Source organism: Bidens hawaiensis, unplaced genomic scaffold, assembly GCF_021521415.1.
Source record: "Bidens hawaiensis isolate Kalapana, Puna unplaced genomic scaffold, B.hawaiensis_p1.1 tig00005467_1, whole genome shotgun sequence".
Taxonomy (NCBI): domain Eukaryota; kingdom Viridiplantae; phylum Streptophyta; class Magnoliopsida; order Asterales; family Asteraceae; genus Bidens; species Bidens hawaiensis.
This window is the reverse complement of record NW_027491349.1, coordinates 484882-508366: the sequence shown is the minus strand read 5'-3', so window position 1 is coordinate 508366 and position 23485 is coordinate 484882. Positions and strand designations below refer to the sequence as shown.

General features: G+C 34.9%; 2 protein-coding genes across 2 annotated transcripts; one reads left to right on the top strand and one right to left on the bottom strand.

Annotated features, from left to right (window-relative positions):
• Positions 1-8308: 8308 nt before the first annotated feature.
• Positions 8309-11444, top strand: LOC143629837 (cytochrome P450 81Q32-like). The gene is made up of 2 exons (XM_077099000.1): positions 8309-9273; positions 10719-11444. The coding sequence occupies exons 1-2, from the start codon at positions 8320-8322 to the stop codon at positions 11349-11351; spliced, it is 1587 nt and encodes a 528-aa protein (XP_076955115.1). The 5' UTR covers positions 8309-8319; the 3' UTR covers positions 11352-11444.
• A 210-nt stretch (positions 11445-11654) lies between these two features.
• On the bottom strand, positions 11655-13266 carry LOC143629817 (G2/mitotic-specific cyclin C13-1-like). The gene is made up of 7 exons (XM_077098987.1): positions 12973-13266; positions 12650-12882; positions 12418-12570; positions 12296-12329; positions 12046-12195; positions 11820-11954; positions 11655-11726 (listed from the first exon to the last, which is right to left on the bottom strand). Exons 1-7 carry the CDS (start codon positions 13264-13266, stop codon positions 11655-11657), a joined length of 1071 nt encoding a protein of 356 aa, XP_076955102.1.
• Positions 13267-23485: the final 10219 nt, after the last annotated feature.

Below are 23485 nucleotides of genomic sequence, written 5' to 3'. Positions count from 1 at the left end.
GAAGGATCGTCACGTAATATTTATTAAAAGAACCATTACCATTACCCTACCATATATAATTTCCATAGGAGGAACACTATACTATCCATAGAAGGAACACTTTACTATCCATAAAAGGAACACTATACCTTCCATAAAAGGAACACTATACCTTCCATAAAAGGAACACTATACTTTATTATTTAATATCCATGTAAGGAGCTAGTCACTTCCCTTGACGATACGTGCAATATCCGAAGATCGTTCACGTACCGTCAAGCAATCAATCGTATCGATCACATATACCATACACGGCATACACATAAAATTATATCCTTTCGTTCATACTTTCTTACTTTCTTTAGTATTATCTTACTTTCATATCTTACGTTATAAAGAGCATTACGCTCTACATTCCTCAAGTATTACTAGGGCTCGGTACCCTCTTCGTAACCATACAACCATACGTTATCATTTCTTTCTTCTATTATCTCTATCATGTTCATACACATAAACATACATAACATACTTACCTTATTCTTAGCGCTGCAACCTGACAGTACGTGCAATATCCGAAGATCGTTCACGTACCATCAAGCAATCATTCATATATTTCACATTATCCATATAAGGCATACACTTATCTCTTAGGATAAGTGTATTAACAAACATATTGAGTATGCACACAGCCCCGAAAACGTAACACATAAATGGGGCTAGAAACTCACCTGAATTCTGCTTCTTTTTCTGATAGCTGTAAATCCCTTCTCTATCTGAGCTCGGCTGACTGTACAAGTTACACGTATCAATACTCGCCTGATCTAATCTGGTGGCCTAGTAGTAGCTTACTTAACTTATCGCTTTTTAATTTATTTTCTAATCAAACTTAGCTCTAGGCGAAGTTAACCTTAGGCGAACTTAGCTGTAGGCGAAGTTACCAGCTAGGCGAACTTAGCTTTACAGCGAAGTTGCCATCAGGCGAACTTGGCTTCAGGCGAAGTTGCCAGTTAGGCGAACTTAACTTTACAGCGAAGTTGCCATTAGGCGAACTTAGCTTGCAGGCGAAGTTCATCAGGCGAACTTAGCTTGCAGGCGAAGTTCATCGCGTTGAAGGCGAAGTTGCCCAGATGCAGGCGAAGCTACCCAGACAGCCGCTGTTCGGTTTCTTTCCAGCATTTTGAGCGTTTTTAACACCCTTGCTATGGTTCAATATCACCCACTACGCTTCCTGACCATCTTCGGTCGCTTATACACTAAAAAGCTTGGATCTTTAAACCTTAAAGGTCAAGAATCATACCTTTTTGAGCTTGTTTGGATCTTGTTTAACTTGTTAACACAACTAATCGCTCTCTCTCGGACCTGCCCGATTCTTCCCTTGGCTCAGCCGGTTCCGGCGAAGTTAGTGGGTATGTGTGTGTTAGGGAGTTTGGTGAAATATGAAAGATATTTTGGGGTTTATGGGATATTTATATCCCATAAATCCCATAGACCTAAGGCCCATTCTTATTTAACCCATCTCTATTAATCCGAATCCATAACCAACGTCCATTACCCAACGCTAGCCCGACCCATACCAACTCCTATTCTATTATTTATTTCCAGATAACCCGAGTAAACTTTCCCTCTATTATTAAGTAATATAATTAATATTATCTTGAAATTTCGGGATGTTACAAGTCTTCCCTCCTTAAAGAGGTTTCGTCCCCGAAACCTAACTTATTCCCTATAAAAGGAAAACTTCTTATATTTACACGCTTTATTGAATCGCCTTCGTTTTCTGAGTTACCCTTCTTACTTCCGACTTTGCAGTCATCGAATGGTGGTCATGTGTTTTAGCTATTTAAGGTAGCTTGTCCATGAGACCCTCGATGTACCACAACTCATCTCATACCTCCAAGGGCTTCGATTAGTACTTTCAACACTATTGTCTAAAACAACATTTCATCATAACATAATAATCATTCATAACCTACTCAATATTCTCCAGCTCCAGGTAATAACAGTGCGACCCCCAGTTCCCACAAATTCTCCAGCTCCAGCCATCAGTATTCTAAAAGGGACAACACAAACATCATCACTCAAGGAACTATTTAGTACAAGGATAGCAAAGCTAACAGGTAATAACAGTGGCCAGCTGTGACTAGCTGATCACGTTGCTTTCCGTGTCCAATTCGCTTCCCTTTATGAGTCTATTTGTGCTGGTTCTACTTAAGCAGTTAGTCAAATCAAACAATCAATTACTTCTATCCTTATCGCTCACGTATCTTTTCTTTCTCATTAACATATATCATTTAATCATACACCTTACCTTTACTGATTTTTTTTTTTGAGCGACACATGGCATTCTTGAACTGGCATCTTCTTTCTTTTCTTACTTAAATCCCATTCTCTGTTCGAGTCTAAGCATGTAGGATGCTTAAATCTCTCGAACTTATGCTCTGATACCAACTTGTAAGGCCCCGAACCCGGTAGCCCTACTTTAACGTCGGATTTACTCATAAACACAGTCCTTCAATTCAGAGTTTATTAAAACTTTTCGCGGAATATAAAACATCAATCATTTGTTACAAAACATTAAATCTTTTCTTTGATACCATAACACAAAACTTTATATTTAAAACATCTTTACTTCTTTCTTCAGATGCCAGCCGTTCAATCCATGCCATGCGTCATCCTCTTGCTAGCTCTATAATCGGCTCACCTGCGTGCATACTAAAAGTCAGCTACACTGAGTGAGTTCTAGTTAATCAGGTATCATACAATTTATTCCCATATATTACTTCCCGTATCCGAAGACACATATTACTACCTTAACCTTGTATAAATATCCATAGGAGGATCGTCACGTAATATTTATTAAAAGAACCATTACCATTACCCTACCATATATAATTTCCATAGGAGGAACACTATACTATCCATAGAAGGAACACTTTACTATCCATAAAAGGAACACTATACCTTCCATAAAAGGAACACTATACCTTCCATAAAAGGAACACTATACTTTATTATTTAATATCCATGTAAGGAGCTAGTCACTTCCCTTGACGATACGTGCAATATCCGAAGATCGTTCACGTACCGTCAAGCAATCAATCGTATCGATCACATATACCATACACGGCATACATATAAAATTATATCCTTTCGTTCATACTTTCTTACTTTCTTTAGTATTATCTTACTTTCATATCTTACGTTATAAAGAGCATTACGCCCTACATTACTCGAGTATTACTAGGGCTCGGTACCCTCTTCGTAACCATACAACCATACGTTATCATTTCTTTCTTCTATTATCTCTATCATGTTCATACACATAAACATACATAACATACTTACCTTATTCTTAGCGCTGCAACCTGACAGTACGTGCAATATCCGAAGATCGTTCACGTACCATCAAGCAATCATTCATATATTTCACATTATCCATATAAGGCATACACTTATCTCTTAGGATAAGTGTATTAACAAACATATTGAGTATGCACACAGCCCCGAAAACGTAACACATAAATGGGGCTAGAAACTCACCTGAATTCTGCTTCTTTTTCTGATAGCTGTAAATCCCTTCTCTATCTGAGCTCGGCTGACTGTACAAGTTACACGTATCAATACTCGCCTGATCTAATCTGGTGGCCTAGTAGTAGCTTACTTAACTTATCGCTTTTTAATTTATTTTCTAATCAAACTTAGCTCTAGGCGAAGTTAACCTTAGGCGAACTTAGCTGTAGGCGAAGTTACCAGCTAGGCGAACTTAGCTTTACAGCGAAGTTGCCATCAGGCGAACTTGGCTTCAGGCGAAGTTGCCAGTTAGGCGAACTTAACTTTACAGCGAAGTTGCCATTAGGCGAACTTAGCTTGCAGGCGAAGTTCATCAGGCGAACTTAGCTTGCAGGCGAAGTTCATCGCGTTGAAGGCGAAGTTGCCCAGATGCAGGCGAAGCTACCCAGACAGCCGCTGTTCGGTTTCTTTCCAGCATTTTGAGCGTTTTTAACACCCTTGCTATGGTTCAATATCACCCACTACGCTTCCCGACCATCTTCGGTCGCTTATACACTAAAAAGCTTGTATCTTTAAACCTTAAAGGTCAAGAATCATACCTTTTTGAGCTTGTTTGGATCTTGTTTAACTTGTTAACACAACTAATCGCTCTCTCTCGGACCTGCCCGATTCTTCCCTTGGCTCAGCCGGTTCCGGCGAAGTTAGTGGGTATGTGTGTGTTAGGGAGTTTGGTGAAATATGAAAGATATTTTGGGGTTTATGGGATATTTATATCCCTGAAATCCCATGGACCTATGGACCTAAGGCCCATTCTTATTTAACCCATCTCTATTAATCCGAATCCATAACCAACGTCCATTACCCAACGCTAGCCCGACCCATACCAACTCCTATTCTATTATTTATTTCCAGATAACCCGAGTAAACTTTCCCTCTATTATTAAGTAATATAATTAATATTATCTTGAAATTTCGGGATGTTACATGTGGTAGATGTGTGTCAGGCTGAAACGTGTCAAAATGTGTCCGGGCTGAAACGTGCCAAAATGCACATGTTCGGGCTGAAACAGGCCAAAATGTGTTTCAGCTTAAACTGATCGAAGTGTATGTCCAAAAATGGATAATTTTTTGTACGATTCATATTGCAAACAAAAACCATTTTGCCCCCTTTTCTTTTTAAAAAAACAAATGATTTGATTTCGTTTATGTTGTATTCATGTCAAAGTTGTTCAAAAACTTTGAATTGCAAAATTGTCCACGGACAAATTCCTGGCCATGTTTGTATCCAAGAATTTGTTGTGTTGAATTTTCTGAGCACCCGAACATCTAATGCATTTAACGCATGCCCGCTGCATCGCGCGGGTTCGAATACTAGTTTTATATTAAAATTAGTTATTTAAATTATTGATTTAAAATTTTGATTATATATTTAACAAGGGTAATTTTATAAATATTAAAAATAATGACTTTGTTAATCAAATGTGAAACGATAATATTAATCTTTGCAACAATAATTATTATAGAAATCCATCGATCAATTAATAGACATTCTAATCTCAAACATAACTCTAATCACATCAAAATCTTAATTTATTAAATCATGTTATGTCTTTGTAATTAATTTTATTACCATTATTTAACTAGGAATCCTTGACTGTATATCCCGAAGGATTTATCTTTCTCACATCATCACTTATATTTCGTTCATCCAATCAGGTGAGTACCACATTCCCCTATTTTACTTGTTTTCAACGTTTTGGGGACATATGCGTCGATACATTATTTCTATATAATATATACTCAAACTGCAACTATTCTCATTTTTGTTACAATTTTGTACCATACTTGTTACGTGCTTATATGCTTTATGTGAATTGCATTCGGAGAGGTCCAACATAATCTCATAATAGTATGATTATACGACAGTCGTAACAACTTTGTGCTCTTCGACATCTCATTTATCTTTGCTCATTTGTTAAATTGCTTATCTCATTTGACTTGTTGCAATACTTATTTTTATATTATATGTACATTAAAACTAGTGTGTTGCTCACTCAACCTTGTGTTGACAAATCTACTTTATTTTTAACGCATATGCAGGTTATCGTGTGATGTGAAATTAGTTCAAGTTTTGAAAGATCATTTAAGAATGAAGTAGAGAAAATTAACAAGACATTTGCTTTATGGTTTATGTTTTTTTGGTGAACTATTTGTCATTTTGGATACTATATTGAATACTTTGTTTTATTTGAATTAAATTTAATAGATATTGAAATTTTCAATATTGCATGATGGTACCTTGAGAGATGTGAGCAATTAGTTCACGTCCCGACATTGTCGTCGTAGGTTGGGGTGTGACAGAGAGCTATAATGGTAGCGTTTGAAATTGTTGCCAGTTTGAAAATCCAAACGAGCTCTCCATGTAGGAACATTATGGGTGCTCTAACAAACCGTATGGGTGCTATAATCAAATTGAACGTTACTGAAACCACAGGACTCAGCCAGTTCAAAAGAAAATTTGGGCTCATTTTGCCACTGTACTGAAACCACAGGGATACAAACAATAATTTTCTCTAATTTTTAAGTATTCACATTTTACATTTCTTAATTATCTTATGATAGTTGAAAGCTTTAAAGTTGTAAAACACTTCATTTTTTTTCTTTATTACAGAAAATATATGGTTGAAACAACCAAGTTGATTATAATTGCAAATGTTACATTGAGGAGATAATATAAAAATAGAAAAAAAGTTGCTAAAGACCGATTAAATTGATAATAAAAGAGATTGTGATGTTTGCTTTTAACCATCCAAATGGAAAATTTTGAAATGAGAATCTTGGCTAGACAACCCGTTAAGAGGCTTCTAGGTGTGTAGTTTGGAAGTGATTGTGTTGTTTGTATACTTTCGTTTCCTTTTCTTGTATTTGTTTTTAGCCTCTTTCAGTGCCATATTGAGATTTTTTTAATATATCTTTGCCTTTCACAAAAAAATAAAATAAATATAAATACAAACACTTTTGTGTGATAACAGATCAGGGGTGTGCAAATTGAGGTTCTATTCGTCTTATTCATAATCATAAATATAAGCTTTGTTTATGTGATTTCATCAGGGACGGCTCGGGCATAGAGCAATGTGGATGACCGGTCGGAGCACTTAATTTTTGAGGCATAAATTATTTTATATATATATATACACACACACTTTTAGGAAAAAAAATATGTATTTAATGTTTTACTCAAATTATACATTAATTAGGTTGGTTTAGTGGTAAAGAGTATTACTTTCAATCAAAAGGTTGCAAGTTTTAGTCTCAATTAAGACATTTTTAATGTTTATTTTTATACACAAAGTTTTTTACATAATCTAAATTATAACCAAATAAGCCCATTTAAAAATTTAATTGTTTAAACAAACAAAAGATCCATTTACATAAAGCCTAAAATTTTTTTTGCTTATAATATTTCGTTATTCGTTAGAGTCTACGGGTCTTTTTATTTCAGCTCAACGAGACATATAAATTTTCGGAGACAGCCCTGGATTTCATCAATGTTTTCATATCCGGTCCGGATGTCGATCCAGACGCGTTACCGGTCAAAGGTCGGATCGATCTAGGAGGGTGGACCGATATTTGACCTGAATGACGTCATATATAATTTAAATTTAAATATATATATATATATATATATATATATATATAAACACATTATATATAAAAGAATTATGAATATTAAAATAATAATAATAATAATAACCAACTTTCATGTGTATTTACGCAGATTTTTTAAATATATAACATTTATATTTCTTCCATTTTATGATAACATAAATGTAGTTTGGTTGGTTGGTTGGTTGGTTGGTTGGTGAAGTATTCAACAATACTTAATCATGGTCAAGCACCTGGGTTCGGTTCCTGCGTCCACATCAATTTTAATTAATTAAAAATGCCTTTTACAGATTCACCCGCCAAGTCACCAGGTCCGCGCTGATCGTCACCCGAAAAACCAGCTTGGGTTTTCAGAAAACGGGCCATATACCCTGACCCGACCCGGTAGAGGTATCGGGTCTCGGTAGGACCGGCCCGACCGGCCGGGTTAGGTATTAAAACACTGGATTTTATTAACCATAACCATAAACAAACTTTGCTCCCGGTTAATCGATAATGGTTCGGTTTCGGTTAATTAACCAACTCAAGCTTTAACTAAACTTTAAACTAAATGAATATGTAAATACAATCGATGACATCAAGTGGGAATTAAATGAATACTGATATACACATATACTCAAGATTTTTTTCTTACAACACTGACACATATACTCATGGCCGTCTCAACACCAAATGCAGGACTCGACCCGACATCTAGAGCACGGGCTAATAAAAAACCAATAAGAGTCCTCAAAATTTGAATGGCTAAATAATCTAATAATACGTTACCGGATTTGAGTTTTCTAATGAAATAATGAACTTGTAAATAGCCTCATAATATGTTTTATTGGACCATTTTCATATGGAAATTTTTTTTATATATAAGGGGGTTTCTATTACCCAAACCCAGGAAGGATTTATTTATTTTTTTAATTATTTCCGGTTCAGTCTGCTTAATTTACGTGACAATCATAACCATAACCGATTAATCGATTAATCAAATAATCTTAAGAATATCCGTCAATTAATCTCAGTTAATTTCGATTAACCATCCACATCCACATCCACATCCACATCCACATCCACATCCACATCCACATCCACATCCAATAATAGAGTTTAATATTTTCATCTTAGATCCATAATAAATCCACATACCTCGTTGTATTCCACTCTCACCACACAATGTATTATCTCCTCATCACCATCATCACACTCCTACTCACCGCAATATTAATCCTCCTCCGTCGCACCACCACCACCACCTACCTCCCACCCACCATCTACCCCACCATCCCCATCATCGGCCACCTCCACTTACTAAAACCACCACTCCACAAAACACTCGCCACACTCTCCACCAACCACGGTCCCATCCTTTTCCTCCACTTCGGGTCCCGCAACGTCTTATTAATCTCCTCTCCAACCGCAGTCGAAGAATGCTTCACCAAAAACGACATCGTTTTCGCCAACCGACCTCGTCTTCTCTCCGGCAAGATCCTCGGCTACAACTACACCAGCTTCGGGTGGGCCCCCTACGGGGCCCACTTGCGTAACCTTCGCAGGATATCCACCGTTGAGATATTATCTTCTCACAGGATAAACGAGTTCCACGACATACGTGCGGATGAAGCAACACTTTTAATCCAGAAGCTGACGTCAGCATGTGGTTCTCAAGTGAATTTGAGTCTGGTGTTTCATGAGATGACGTTGAATATGATGATGAGAATGATATCCGGGAAGAGGTTTTTTGGCGGGAATAATAATAATAATATTGATGAAGAGGAAGAGGGGAAAAGGTTTAAGGAGATTGTTAAGGAGTCGTTTCGGGTATCGGGTGCTTCGAATATAGGCGATCATTTGCCGGTGTTGAAGTGGTTGGGAGTTACGGGGTTGGAGAAGAAGATGGTTGTGTTGCAGGGGAAGAGAGATTCGTTTATTCAAGGGTTGATTGATCAGCTTAGGAATGTCAAACATGAAGAAATTAGTGAAACTAATGATAATAATAATAATAATAATAATAATAATAATAATAATATGAAGAATAAGAAGAAGAATACCATGATTGAAGTGTTGTTGCAGCTTAAAGAGGATGATCCTGAATACTACACTGATGAACTTATCAAAAGCTTTGTGCTGGTAAGATATGATCCTCTTCCTATTACTACTACTTCTAATAAGAATAACAATAAATGTCTGAAATCTAGGGGTGTAAACGAGCCGAGCTGCTTGTAAGCTACCAGCTTGTTAAAAACTTGAATGGAGCCGAGTTTAAATGAGATTGAGCTCGAGCTTTTATAAAGGCTCATTTAATAAATGAGATTGAGTTCGAGCTCGCTGGCTCGCGAGCCTAAAAGAGATTTTTATCCATATTAAAATAATCAATATGTAATTATAAATATATAAAGAAGAGGAAAATTGGATATTAATAATCCCAACTATCAACTATTGGCCAATAATAATCCCAGCTAACAATGTGACCGGTAATAATCTCAACTATCAGTTTTGTTACCAATAACAATCCCAGTTAAATAAAACAGTTAACTCTATTAACTATTGATGACATGGCGCCTGACGTGGTGATTACTTGGCGGGTGAGGTGAACTTTTTCATTTTATTTTAAACCCTAAATATACAGATCAAATTTTGATATCCTCTCAAAGAAAATTAAGCTAGTTCGTTTCTACAGCCAGCTTTTCTAATCGTTATGTATCTTTCAATCCTCTCAAAGAAAATTAGCCCGGTAATTTATATTTATATTTTTCAACCCGTCCAGAAGTTTCAGGCTCGACCCAGTTTGAACAAACCACCTTGTTTAACAGTCACATGCCGCGTCACGCGCCATGTCATCAATAATTAACGGAGTTAACTGTTTTATTTAACTGGAATTGTTATTGGTAACAAAACTGATAGTTGGGATTATTACCGGTCACATTGTTAGTTAAGATTATTATTGGCCAATAGTTGATAGTTGGGATCATTAATATCCAATTTTCCGAAAGAATATAATTACTATTGCTAATAAGGATAAAATACAACTTTAGTGCCGCAAAGCCGTATTGGGCCACTTTGCGGCACCTTACTGGTCCGCAACATTTTTTTTTTTGTTTTAATTTTGGGATCTTAACAAACACAACGAAAACCAACCGAATGTCGGTTTTGCTTTTTGTTTTTGTTTTAGTTATGGTATCGTAACAAAAGTGATTGAATCCAACCAAATTCGTATGGACTCACCATGTTTTGTTTTAATTCCGGTATCGTAACGAACATAACGAAAACCGTTTGAATGCCAATTTTTTTTTGTTTTGGTTCCGGTATTATTATGAACGTGATGAAAACCAACAGACTTTGCGTTGAGTTACCACCTCAACACCTGAGACTAACAACGATTAGGTAACCTGTCCCGATGCAAGGCGCCGGGTAATACCACTAGTTAATAAATAATAAACAAACCGAGATGGAGCTTGACATGCTATTCACGAGCCTAAACGAGCCAGGGCGCAGCTCTGCTCGTTTCCCTACTGAAATCTGAACTGATTAACTGAATACTTGAACTATATATATATATTTTGTTTGATGGGCAGAATCTGCTCACAGCAGGAACGGATACTTCAACTGCAACAATGGAATGGGCTCTCTCCTTATTGCTGAACCATAAATATGTGCTAAAGAAGGCCCGGGACGAAATCGATACACAAGTAGGACAGGACCGTCTTGTTAATGAATCAGATATGGCCAACTTGCCTTACCTTCTTTGTATTGTGAACGAGACTATGCGAATGTACCCTGCAGGCCCATTACTAGTACCACACGAGTCATCAGATGATTGTGTGGTTGCAGGCTATCACGTGCCACGTGGGACCATGTTGATTGTCAATCAATGGGCAATACATCATGACCCTGAGTTGTGGAGTGAGCCTGAGGTGTTTAAGCCGGAACGGTTTGAAGGGTTGGAAGGTAAAGCAAGAGATGAGTTCGGGTTTAGGTTCATGCCGTTTGGGTTTGGAAGGAGGAGCTGCCCAGGGGAAGGGTTAGCCATGTGGTTGGTTGGGTTAACCTTGGGGTTGCTTATACAATGCTTTGATTGGGAAAGAGTTAGTGAAGAGATGATTGATATGACCGAAGGTCCCGGGCTCACCATGCCCAAGGCTCAACCACTAATAGCTAAGTGTAGCCCGCGTCCAGTGACTCAATGTTTAATATCAGACTTGAGTTAATGAGATGCATCACCTGTTATTGCATTTGTGAATTGTGATTACATGTTAATCTTTACTTATCAATTGTCATAATATCATAATATAACTTTTAAACTGTTAATGATGTGCCACAATGATTCTTTTTCGTTGCAGATTGTTGTAAATCACACACCAACAAATAAGTGAAGTCATTAACATATACACCACCTAACAAGTGAAATCAACTCATAGTCTTTTGCTAACAAAACGATCTATTTATCATACGCTATGAACCAAAACAACCAAAATCCGACCTTCATTTACATTTAACCTAAGCAAAAACTCTTATTCTTTGACATCGTCAAAAAAAGAAGGCGGTATTGATGACGGAGTTGACAATTCAGACACACATTTGAACTGTGTTACAAAGAAAAATCAAAACATGTAATTAGATAAAAGAACACAAAAGGCATGTTATAAATCATAACTTCATAAGTATGTTACACATACCTTATGTTGCTTGTATTTTTCTCTAACTGCCACTAAATTGCTTGCTCGTCTACCCGATTGCAGATCGTGTAAAATTTGAACACATTCTTTCAAGTCAGATGGTTTATATCCAGACAGTTTCTCCAAAGCAGAATTCTGAAATCATGATTATATATTATTATAAGAACAAACAACTGCAAATGAATTCCTAATTCAAATGGAGTGAATTTAGGCGGTGTATCCTTACCCACGGACGTGACCTCGGTTTGAGGGTGAATCTTGAAAGAAATATAACAGACGCAGCCACCATAGACGGTAGAAACTTGAGACACCCGTACTCTAATAAGCTTAGCTCGGCCGAATAATAACCCAAGAACTCCAATTGCAATTTCGGTGTCTGCAATTCACAAAGATAAAAAAAACATATTAGCATTTAAACATACAAATTGGCAAATTAATCATGAAAGCAAAGAAACAAAAAAGGAAATGAAGCTTACTTCAATATCTTCTTGAGCAACAACGGCAATCCTCCTGTTAATCAACAAGTCAAAAGAGTAACACCAGTTAGTTAACGAACGCGTAACGCTGCATTAATATTATTAATAGCTTTAATCCATACCCAAGGAAAGACTTTACTGTGGGATTTCCCATTTCAAATTTAAGAGCTTTAAGCACGTCCACTTCCATTCTCACAACTTCTTGCTTCGTGTAAGTATTATCCGTAATATAACAAAAATCTTCGGTGTGCGGGGGGCTAATTTCCTCATATTTCCTATTCATATCCAATAACAAAGCATTTCAACTCATTGCCCTAACAAAATCAAATCAACAATTAACATTAAACCACTTACGAAGCAATGAGCATCGAAGAAACACCGAGGAGTTGAAGCCGCTTTCGGTTAAGAACATTAACCGATAAGAATCTATCTATGTAGGAAACAGTAAGATACAAAGTGTCCGAAAGAAGCTTATATTCTTCAGCAACTTCAACCAGCCAATCAACCAATACACCCCTCATATTCACACCAACATCCTTCTGCACTTTCTCAATGTAATCCGCCTTCGGTCGTCTATTCGCCTCGTTCTAAATTCACAATCATATTAATATTAATATTAAACCCCAAATCAGCAATCAAATCAATCGAAAACAAAATATTAAATTAAAAACAAATACCTCCATGTTATGAAGATAATCATATATATCAGTAACATAAGCTTCACACATCTGCGGATCACTTGATTCCTCATCAACGAACTCGATTCCCACTTCGGGCTTTTTCGCCTTATTCGATACGCATTTCGGCTTCCGGGTCTTACCCGGAACAGATTTTGACACCGTATTGTTCGAGATCTCACCCAAAACCACTCGAGATCTCTTAATAAGCGGTTGTTGCAACTGAGATTCAATAGCTTCCATGGCTCTCTTCTTTGCCGTTCGTGTAACCCTCTTGTTCTCTTGGGCATCCATGATATTTGATTGATTGATTGATTGGTGTGTTGGGTTCAATAGAGATGATGAAATTGTGTGAAAATGAAAATGGGTGTGGGTTTAAAGAAAGAAGATGCCGCCATTTGTGAAGAGTTTCAAAACAATTTCAATTTTGGGAAAATTTGCAAGAGCGAATGTGTTTTTGTTTTAATATTTTGGGACGAATGGGAATATGACACGTGGGTTTTTAGGTAATGAGGTTCGGATTGATGAGGTGGCATGTAAAAGAAGAGTACAAACTTTCAGATTTGATGGAGAAATTTGAGCGCTTACTTAAAATAATAATTCATTTTTGAGTCAAGTTTAAACTTTTCCAGCATTCCAATTTTTCATCAAACAAAAGTTCCCTCTTATGATAATTTTGTTGTGAAATATTGGTGAATAAATATTGTTTATTTAAAATTATTAAGATAGGGGCAGAAATTTTTTAGTTTTAGGGTTGTTTTCTTATTACTATATAATATTTTTTTCCGGTCGGGTTGGATTTAAAGAAAGGATAATTAAACTAAAATCAGTGAAAGAACTTAAAACGTTTAACCGAAGGATCACGGTATAATAATAAATCTTTTAACGATGCAAAATAGATAAACGAAGTAATGACATAAAAGAATTAATAAGATAAAAATCTAAACATTTTTAAACTAAATTAAATGCATAAAGAAAGTACAAATAAATAATGAAAGGCAAGCCAAACCAAAATAAGATAATTACTATAAGTTTTTGTTATAAAATTTGTCGAAAATTGTATTGTGGGTTTATTAAGTATTACATTGATTTGCATAAAAACGTGTTTTACTTGTAAATACGAAAATAAGCCGTGGCAAAATAAATTGCAGTCAGACTTAATTTGGGTTGTCATTTTATTAGTATTACAATGACTTGTATAAAATCGAGTTTTACTTGTTAGTACGAAATAAGTCACAGCCAACCAAATTGACATCAAGCTAAGTTTAGGCTATGAGTTTATCATTATTACATTGATTTGCATAAAAACATGCTTCATATTATTAATATGAAAATACACCATGGCAAACCAAATTGTCGTCATGCTTAATTTGGGTTATGGGTTTATCAGTATCATTTTGATTACATAAAAAAAATGTTTAATATCAGTGATTCACGTTTTAAAGCTATGAACTTACCAACTCTTTGTAGTTAGCCGTTTTTAAACCCATATTTTCATATCAAGATAGCAAAAGGTGGATATGCTTATGTTTAATTAGAGTGTAGTTTTTGGAAGACATATGTTGGGTATGTTTAAGTCGGTTCAAGTGTAAAGCCCAAACATTTGTGATATTCTCGTAATCATGAAACGAAACGTGTATTTGGTTGGTTTGTATTTGAAATGCCTAGTGTTTACTAATGGACCATGGTGAGTTATATGTTGCATTATTTAGAGTAAAAAGTAAAGATGCACTCAAGTTATTAATCTTTATATATTTGAGAAAGTTATCAATACCACATCAAATTGGGTATGACTTTAGACCTTAACTTCAATGAGCCTTTCAGGAAACTGATGCAAGGATCGCTGCAACTAGGTGGATCGGTTTATGAGATATAAGCTGGTTATTGGAACAGGAGGTTTGGAGGATTTATGTTATTAAATATAAGTGGAGTTACTGGATGATTGGATTGTGTTTTGCCTGGATGGTGGGCTGGAGATAATTGTGTGAGAAGGCTTTATTGGGCTATTTTTAATGGGCTATTTTCAATGATGGTTCAAATTAGGGATGAGCATTTTGTCTCAAATATATGTACTCGTACCCGTATCGTATCCATACACATACTTGTCCCGTATCGATTTAGCTTATTCGGTACGAGTATTGGTACTCATTTTTGTTGAATTTTGGTACATGTATAATCGGGTACAGGTACGGGTACAGTACGGGTACATTTTGTACATTTTTGGAGTATATAAAGGTTTAGTTGAGATTCTTCATATTTAATATATAAAATAAATTCTCCAACCGTGTTATTAGAACAAGTACCAAACGTTTTTCAAAATTAAATAATATAACATCCAAGACTCGAACCAACAAACAAATCACTTAAAGTCGGCGAACCGAATTAGTGTTCTTCAATACTATTGTTGGTGCATGATGCCAGTAGTTCATTATCTCGTGCTTATTTGTGTCTGTAATCGTTACTTTGTTCTTGTTGAACTTGTTTAGTTTACTTTAATGTTTAGCGAACTTGGGATAGCGAAGCTAGGACAACTTCGCCTAGCTTGTTAGGCGAAGTTGTCGCATTATTAATACCTAACTTCGGCTCTTTTAGAGTAACCTTGGACGGCTGTGTTTTGGTGACTCTCTGGTGTCACGTGTTTGATATTTGGTTATTACCTTTGCAATATAACAAGTATTCCTTTATACTCGTGTGTTTACATGTGATTTACGTGTTCATCATGTTAGCACTCGTATCGTATACGTAGGGGATTTCGCACCCTCGTGTTACGAGATACTCCTGTGTAGATCCGGCTGGGAACCTACAACTATCTTATCATTAAATCGACGGCCAAATTGGTACATGTACTAATTTGGTACATGTCACGTACCTGTGAAAGTACTGATACCCGGACTAATTCAGGCTGTTTTTTTACTCGTACCGGTACCGGTTTCAAGATCGTCGAAGATTTGGAAATTAAAAGGCAAAGTGGTACAAAAACGGGTACTGTACTGAAATACCCGTACCGTACCGAAAAATTTTGGTACGAGTATTGGTACGTGTTTTTATTGATTTTTGTTACGAGTACGGATACGGGTACTGTCCCACGCTCATCCCTAGTTCAAATTAGATGCATATGTGGCGGATTCTAATAATTTAAGTAGGGCTCGTTTGTTTATAATTTTCTTAACTACGCATTGATATTGTTTGTGCATGTGTGTGTGTTATGATATGCCACTTGATTCCAGACAATAAAATTGTAAAAAGATCTTCAAGTTTCTTGTGTGGGGATATTTTCCCCGCAAATCATTTCAGGATCTACATTTGTAACATCAATGTTTCCAACTATACCTTTATTGATCCAGTATGCAGCATGAACAAGAACTTGCTTTGCAATATCAAATGACTGATTAGGAAAACTTAATGAAACTATTTTCTTACATTTGAACTTTGTATGGATAACCAATGTATATTCAACAATGTTGGGGGCAATTCTTAATTTGATATGATATTTCTAAAAAAAGAGTTGGTGAAATTGTTTACATTAGTTGTGCAAACGTATCACTGTCGATAAGTGAAAGTAAGATTACCGACATAAAGCACTTTTTGTTCAGTCCAATATAAAAGCAGGCGAGACTTGTTATTAAACGAGCAAAGAAATTTATACAAACCATTAATGACTGAATTATCATGTTCATGTTTAATTTTTAAGAAATAAACATGAATGTTTGTGTTCGTTTATGTTTGTTTGCTAATATTTTAAACTAGCTTAGTTGGACGAACATGAATGATCAAAATCGAAGGCAATTTATGTTTCTCATTTATTATTTTTTTATTTTTCGTGTTCATCGATTACCCAATGTTCGGTTTTAAAACGTTAATGTGAAGACGGGTTATTAAATAATGGACCAATTAGTATTACTAATTATACCCATTAATAAATTTTAGCAAATATGTAAATGAGTTACAATTTGAACAACTTAATTGTGTTCTTTCAAGTGTTGTTTTGTCTTTAGCAGAGGATAAAGTGAGATGGCGAGAATCAGATGGTTTATGTGCAGATTTCTTAGTGAGCTCTTTCAGGTGAAAATATGATAATCTGGTTCATCCGGTTGTGGGTTTTATGTTATGGTTAAAATGGGTCCCTAACAAGATTAACTGTTTTATTTGGAGGTTGTTAATGGATCGCATAGCAACTAAATGGGCTTTGTCAACAAGAGGTATTATCTTGGAAGATGTTTGTTGCGCGTTTTGCGGTGACATATGTTTGTACAGTGCAAGGTGACTAAAGTAATATGGGCGTTTATACTTGATTGGGTTAAGATGCCAAGACGGCCGGATTTTAATTCGATGGAAGAAATTCTAGACTTTCCAAGTAAAATTATTAAGGGTAAAGAGACTTGTCATGCGGTGCAATCAACTTTGGCGGTTACGTGTTGGATAATTTGGTTGTCAAGAAATGACTTAATTTTTAAGAAAGTCCCTTTCGTATGTTCTAAAATGGTGAATGACATCAAGGCGGCCTCTTTCTTATGGGTGAAGCAAAGAAGCAAAAGCATAAAATTAGAGTGGGATGAATGGTGCCGGTTTAACTTTGTTAATTTTCCAATTTAATTAGTTGTTCGGTTGGGTTGTTTTTCTTTTTGTTTTGTTTAGCTTCTTTTGTTTGGGACACTTGCCTCTTGTAAGTGGTCTATGTTTTGGTTTTTATTTAAATCGGCCTTTCAAAAAAAATGTAAATGAGTGAATATTAGGGGAAAGGTCACTCATGGATATTACTCATACACCGGTCAATCATATATTGCCACCTCATTTCCACCTTTAATTACCCACATGCCACAAAATTATCGACGGTCATCTACCCATAAGTACCCTAGAATTTTATTAATTAATTTTAATTATTTAATGGTCAACAATGAATCAATTTTGTGTGGCAAACAATTGCCATCAAAATGTAGTCATGTACCTTACCCTGCATGAGGTGGGGTGATGTTACCATATAATTTAGAAGTCATGCACCCTACCCATATAGATGTCCCGTTCTCTCTAATCAAACGTTCACAAACTTAATTAGACAAAAGAAACATGTTCATGTTCATGTTCAACATTCGTTCAATTAATTTTTTTTCCTATGTCCATTTAATAACAACAATAAAATTAATCAAGTAGTATAATATTATAACAAGATAGTTACTATAATATAATATGTAACAACTCGGATTTCTCAATTGAGATTTTATTCGTAACCCGATCTATTTTTGATGTTCAGGAATTTTATCGCGTTTATCGAGTTAGTTTATGGTTATAATATTAATCTTAATTATTTGTAATATATATATATATATATATAACTTTCAATATATGACAATTATAGCCCTATCTTAAAGTATTACCCTAATGTGCTTTCACTTTCAAACAGTAGGGACCTATTTGCAAAAACTGAAATATGATTATATTATATTATATTAACCCAACCCAGACCCGATAAACCTTTTACCCAAACCCGTTAGTCCAAACCCGTCAACCCGTTTACGTTTCTTGTAGCCTAATCTTCGCGTATATTTGGAATTGATCTAAGGTTTTTATTTCTTTACATCTAAACGACTTTACCGACGTTCTGAATTAGGAAAACGCCAATCAAAAATATACAATTTGACTAATATACGAACGCGACATTTATCATAACATCATTAAGCCCCCAAAGATTAATAATAATGCAATTAAAATCAGTCACAACTTCCTCTCATCATCGTGAACCTAACCCTAGGATGAATTGGATTAAAGTTTCCTACGAGGCATCAAACTATATCACGCTTTGGCCGCAGTTGCAACCTCGTCATTCTCTATGATCACTCAACTGTTATAGGTAAATAATTATGTTGTTGTGTTCGTTTCGTATCATTAACCATTAGCCCTAACACCATTTAATCTAACATCGAACGATTTAAGCAGTTAAGATTACTATGGTTTACATTTTGAAATTTGGGGACGAACTAATACTGATGGTTATATAAAATCGCATGTGGCATATAACAAATTGATCTTCTGGCTCATATGGTTGGTGTTGTATGGTGTGGTTTACATTTTGAAATTTGGGGACGAACTAATACTGATGGTTATACAAATTTACATTTTGAAATTTGTATGGTGTGTCACACACCATACAACACCAACCATATGAGCCAGAAGATCAATTTGTTATATGCCACATGCGATTTTATATAACCATCAGTATTAGTTCGTCCCCAAATTTCAAAATGTAAACCATAGTAATCTTAACTGCTTTGTGCACCTCTAGGTGTGTCTGTGTGTCTGTCAAGGGCGCGGGTTCGAACTCCCCCTGAACCAGTTTTGTTTATTTTATTTTTATTTAATATATTTAGATGAATATTAATTATTGTAATTAATATTAATAATAAACAGATGTTATTTTTACGTAACCGACACCTCTAAGTTAATTTCTCGTTGTTGATCATTTTCTTAACAGATTTATTCTATTTGTTAAATGGTTTATAAATCAATATTAATTAATATTAAATTTTAAATAAACAATATTATTTTATTAAAACCGATATCATGGAGTTTATGTTTCTTGTCAAATTCCATTAAAAGCTTTTGTTACGTGTATATATATATATACACTTATTTATATATTTAGATTTATAAATATTGTAAGTATATTTTTAATAATAGTGGACCTTAATGTTTTTATTTAAAACCCGACACTTTAATTCACATTTCTCATCGTTGATCGTCTTGATAAACTTGCTATATATATATATATATTATTTAATAAACTTATTAAATAGATTTTTATTAACAGATTCAAACACATTTCTATTTACATCTTACTATATATTATATCATGGGTAATTATTGGGAAATTTATAACTAATAAGACTATTAAGAACAATGACCGTAGAGTTCAATCGTTCAATCAATAATATTATAATCACAAATATAACTTAAATCACATCGAAATCCTAAATTCATTATACATGTTATCTCATTACTAAATTAATTCATAATATTATGTTATTAGGAATCCTTGACGGTAAATCCCGAATGGTTCATCATTCTCACGTCCTCACTTGTGTTTTGTTCTACTAATCAGGTGAGTAATCACTCCCCTATTTTACCGTTTTTCAAATGTTTTGGAGACACTTGCGTACCATTATCAAATTATTTATCTTATTATATCTCAAACGCAAATTGTGATCTTTGTGTTGTGTATCAATTGAATGACTACATGTTACTCGATATTTGCTTACTTGCTTACTTGAATCGCATTCATAGAGGTCCAACATAATCTCGTTATAGTATGATCATACGATCGTCGTAGTGGCCGGAGCCCGATCGCATTGGCAATGGTTTCACCGACATCTCATTACTTAACGATTTCATTGTTATACTCACAGATAACAGTTTTGTTTATTTTTATTCATTTATATCATTATATATTATTACCGTTTTGTTTGTGTCAAAACTGGTGATCTACTCACTCAACATGTGTTGTTGACAAACATATATTTTGTACGCATTTGCAGGTTATAGAATTGGATTGCTTATCGAACTAAAGCTCACGTAGAGATGACTTTAGGACAATGAACATATACAAGAATAGTTGGTTTTGTATTTATAATTTTCTTTACTTTTGTTGTATATAAATGTTGCTTGATAATAAATAAATTAATTAGATATTGTCGTTTTAGAATTTTATGATAGTACATTGAGAGCTGTGACAATAAGCTCATGCCCAGACATTTTCGCCTTAGGTTGGGGTGTGACAGATTGGTATAATTTGAAACCCGGTCCGGCCAGGCCCGACTGGGACCCGGTATCTGAAGCAGGTCGAGTCAGGGTATTTGGGCCGTTTTCTAAAAAACCTGGCCGGGTTTTGCGGGTGGCGGTCAGCCGGACCCGGTGACCCGATGAGTCGACCGGTAAAACCCATTTTTCATTATATTTAAAAATGAAATGTGCATGAAGGGATTCAAACTTTGGTCTTTTCACCTAAATGGAAGTTTTAATAATTACACATGAACCAACCAACCAAGCTTTATTGACGTGTTTATTGATTAAATATAAATCATATATATTTAAAGAGCAATGTATGAAACATAAATAAAAATTAAATTTTGTTATTATTATTATTATTTGCATTATTATTATTTTGGTTATGTATATGAATTATTTATATAAATAAATATATATTTAAATTATTTATGACGTTATTCGGGTCAAACACCGGTCCGCCCTCCCGGGTTGGTCTGACCTTTGACCCGATAAGGGGTTTGGGCGGGGTCTGAAAACATTGACCAAAATTACTTGATTGTTTTTCTTGCACAAATATCTTATGTATATGAAACTTCTTGTAGTGGCGGAGCCAGAAACTTTTTCCTTTGGGTTCAGAATTTTCGATGCTTGATTTTTTTCCGGTGTCAAAGTTTTCGCGCTCGAATGCGTAAAATATATCGTTAACAATAATTAAATACAAAGTTATTAAATATAAAGACATTGTTTATTATAGTTTTTCCTTACGTGTTTTGATGTTTTGAAAAATATCTTCAATCGTTACTTTTAAAAACAACTCATTCTCAATACAATAAACACAAGCATCATTCATATAATTGTCACCCAGATGATTATCCATCAATGGCTATGTCGATGGCCGATGTTTTTATTTGTTTATTAACTACATTTTTTATAATCAATGGGTTCAAATATACTTTTTTAATACGATAATGGGTTCGCTCGTCGGAAAAAAATGTGTTCGTTCGTTAATTCAACACTATAGGTTATATATAAAACCAAAAAAGGACCGTGTTCGGCCGAACCCGATGGTGATAGCGTGGCTCCGCCACTAAGTCTTCTTGAACCTATTTCAATGTTGTGGCACCAACTTTCTCTTTTATTATATATATATATATATATATAATAGCAATAATTATAATAAGGGAAAGTGAATATGAGGCGGTTATATAAATTGGATGTGACTCAATGGTAGAACACTCACTTTACTAGTGAGAGGTAGAGGGTTCAAACCTCACTATCACCAATTTATATGGGAAATATGAGGGATGACCCTGGCTTGCCAGGGTTCGAGCTTGATCTCACCCGGTTTTACCGGCTCCTCGTTGTCGTGTCATTTGGCGGGCGTGGGGGTCGGGTTTTATCCGGTGAATCCCTTAATAGGTGGATCGCTAGGGCACCATTTGGACTAGTGGTCGGGTCAGACTACCTTTAGCTAATGAAAGCCACGTACGAAGTACTCGTTTGATCATTAAAAATATAATTTGATCGTTAAAAAAAAAGAATATGAGGGTGTCAGGGACAAGTAACAAGAAAATACTAATAATAATGGTACGGAAACTTTCCTTTTATAGAAGTAAGAGAACTTTCTTATCAAAGAAGCCTTAATAACAAGTAGGCCAGCTTAGAATGTAACACCATTGACTCCAGACTTGGACCAAAGACTATTTTTCAATGAAGATTCGATGTACAAATCTAATGAAAAGTCATTTTTACAATCTTTATTCAAATTAAACTAAAATGAACTTTATATAATTTATCTTTTTAAATTAATTATAAAATCCATATTATTATGGAGAAAGTGAATATGGAGCCGTTATGCATATAAGGTTAGATGTGAAACCATCTAAAACTGCATAGTTTTGTTAAAAATCATCAAAACTTTACATATATAAAAAGCAAAACTTTAATTCATTAAAATTATTTTGGTCAAAACAGGAACATGATCTCCAATGCCATTTACGTCATGCCTTCTTCTTCCTCTATCAATCGGTCTCCATCAATTTCTTAAAATAAGGTGCATGCCCAATTTTATGTTCTTTAATTCTCAACTAAGATTAACCTTCTCAATTTAATTAAAAAAAATTGATAATGAAAAACTTCATCAAATATATCATTTTAAACCTAAATGTAAACTAACCACGGTTTAAATAAATTGTGCTAAATTTCAAAACATGTGCTTTAATCAAAAGCTCAATTATTGATCTTCAAATGGGGAAATGACGAAATTCAAATAATACCCCAATGGTCAATCTTTCATATGGGAACATCCAAATTAATTGTACTGACAATTGAATTGGCCAGAGACATTAGTTGGAGATCGATGTTAATTGACTTGAATTTTGGAGATGACAACTGAATAAACAGAGATGTTGGAGACGATGATATTAGCCTATTAGATGGAGGTCGGTATTCAGTTTTTGAAAAATATTATAAAGATTTATTATGGAATTAAAGTTTGGAAGGATTTTTAACAAAACTACGTAATTTTGGATGGTTTCACATCTAACCTTATATGCCTAATAGCCCCATATTCACTTTTTCGATAATAATAATGGATTTTATAAATAATTTAGAAAGATAAATTATCTAAAGTTCATTTTTAGTTTAATTTGAATAAAGATTGTAAAAATGACTTTTCATTAGATTTGTACATCGAATCTTCATTGAAAAATAGTCTTTGGTCCAAGTCTGGAGTCAATGATGTTTACATTCTAAGCTG

Coding starts and splice junctions, on each gene's coding strand:
- LOC143629837 (XM_077099000.1), top strand. CDS start 8,320: ATGTATTATCTCCTCATCACCATCATCACACTCCTACTCACCGCAATA. Junction 9,274..10,718: donor TTATCAAAAGCTTTGTGCTG/GTAAGATATGAT, acceptor TTTGATGGGCAG/AATCTGCTCACAGCAGGAAC.
- LOC143629817 (XM_077098987.1), bottom strand. CDS start 13,266: ATGGATGCCCAAGAGAACAAGAGGGTTACACGAACGGCAAAGAAGAGA. Junction 12,883..12,972: donor ATTATCTTCATAACATGGAG/GTATTTGTTTTT, acceptor TTGTGAATTTAG/AACGAGGCGAATAGACGACC. Junction 12,330..12,417: donor ACAGTAAAGTCTTTCCTTGG/GTATGGATTAAA, acceptor GTTGATTAACAG/GAGGATTGCCGTTGTTGCTC.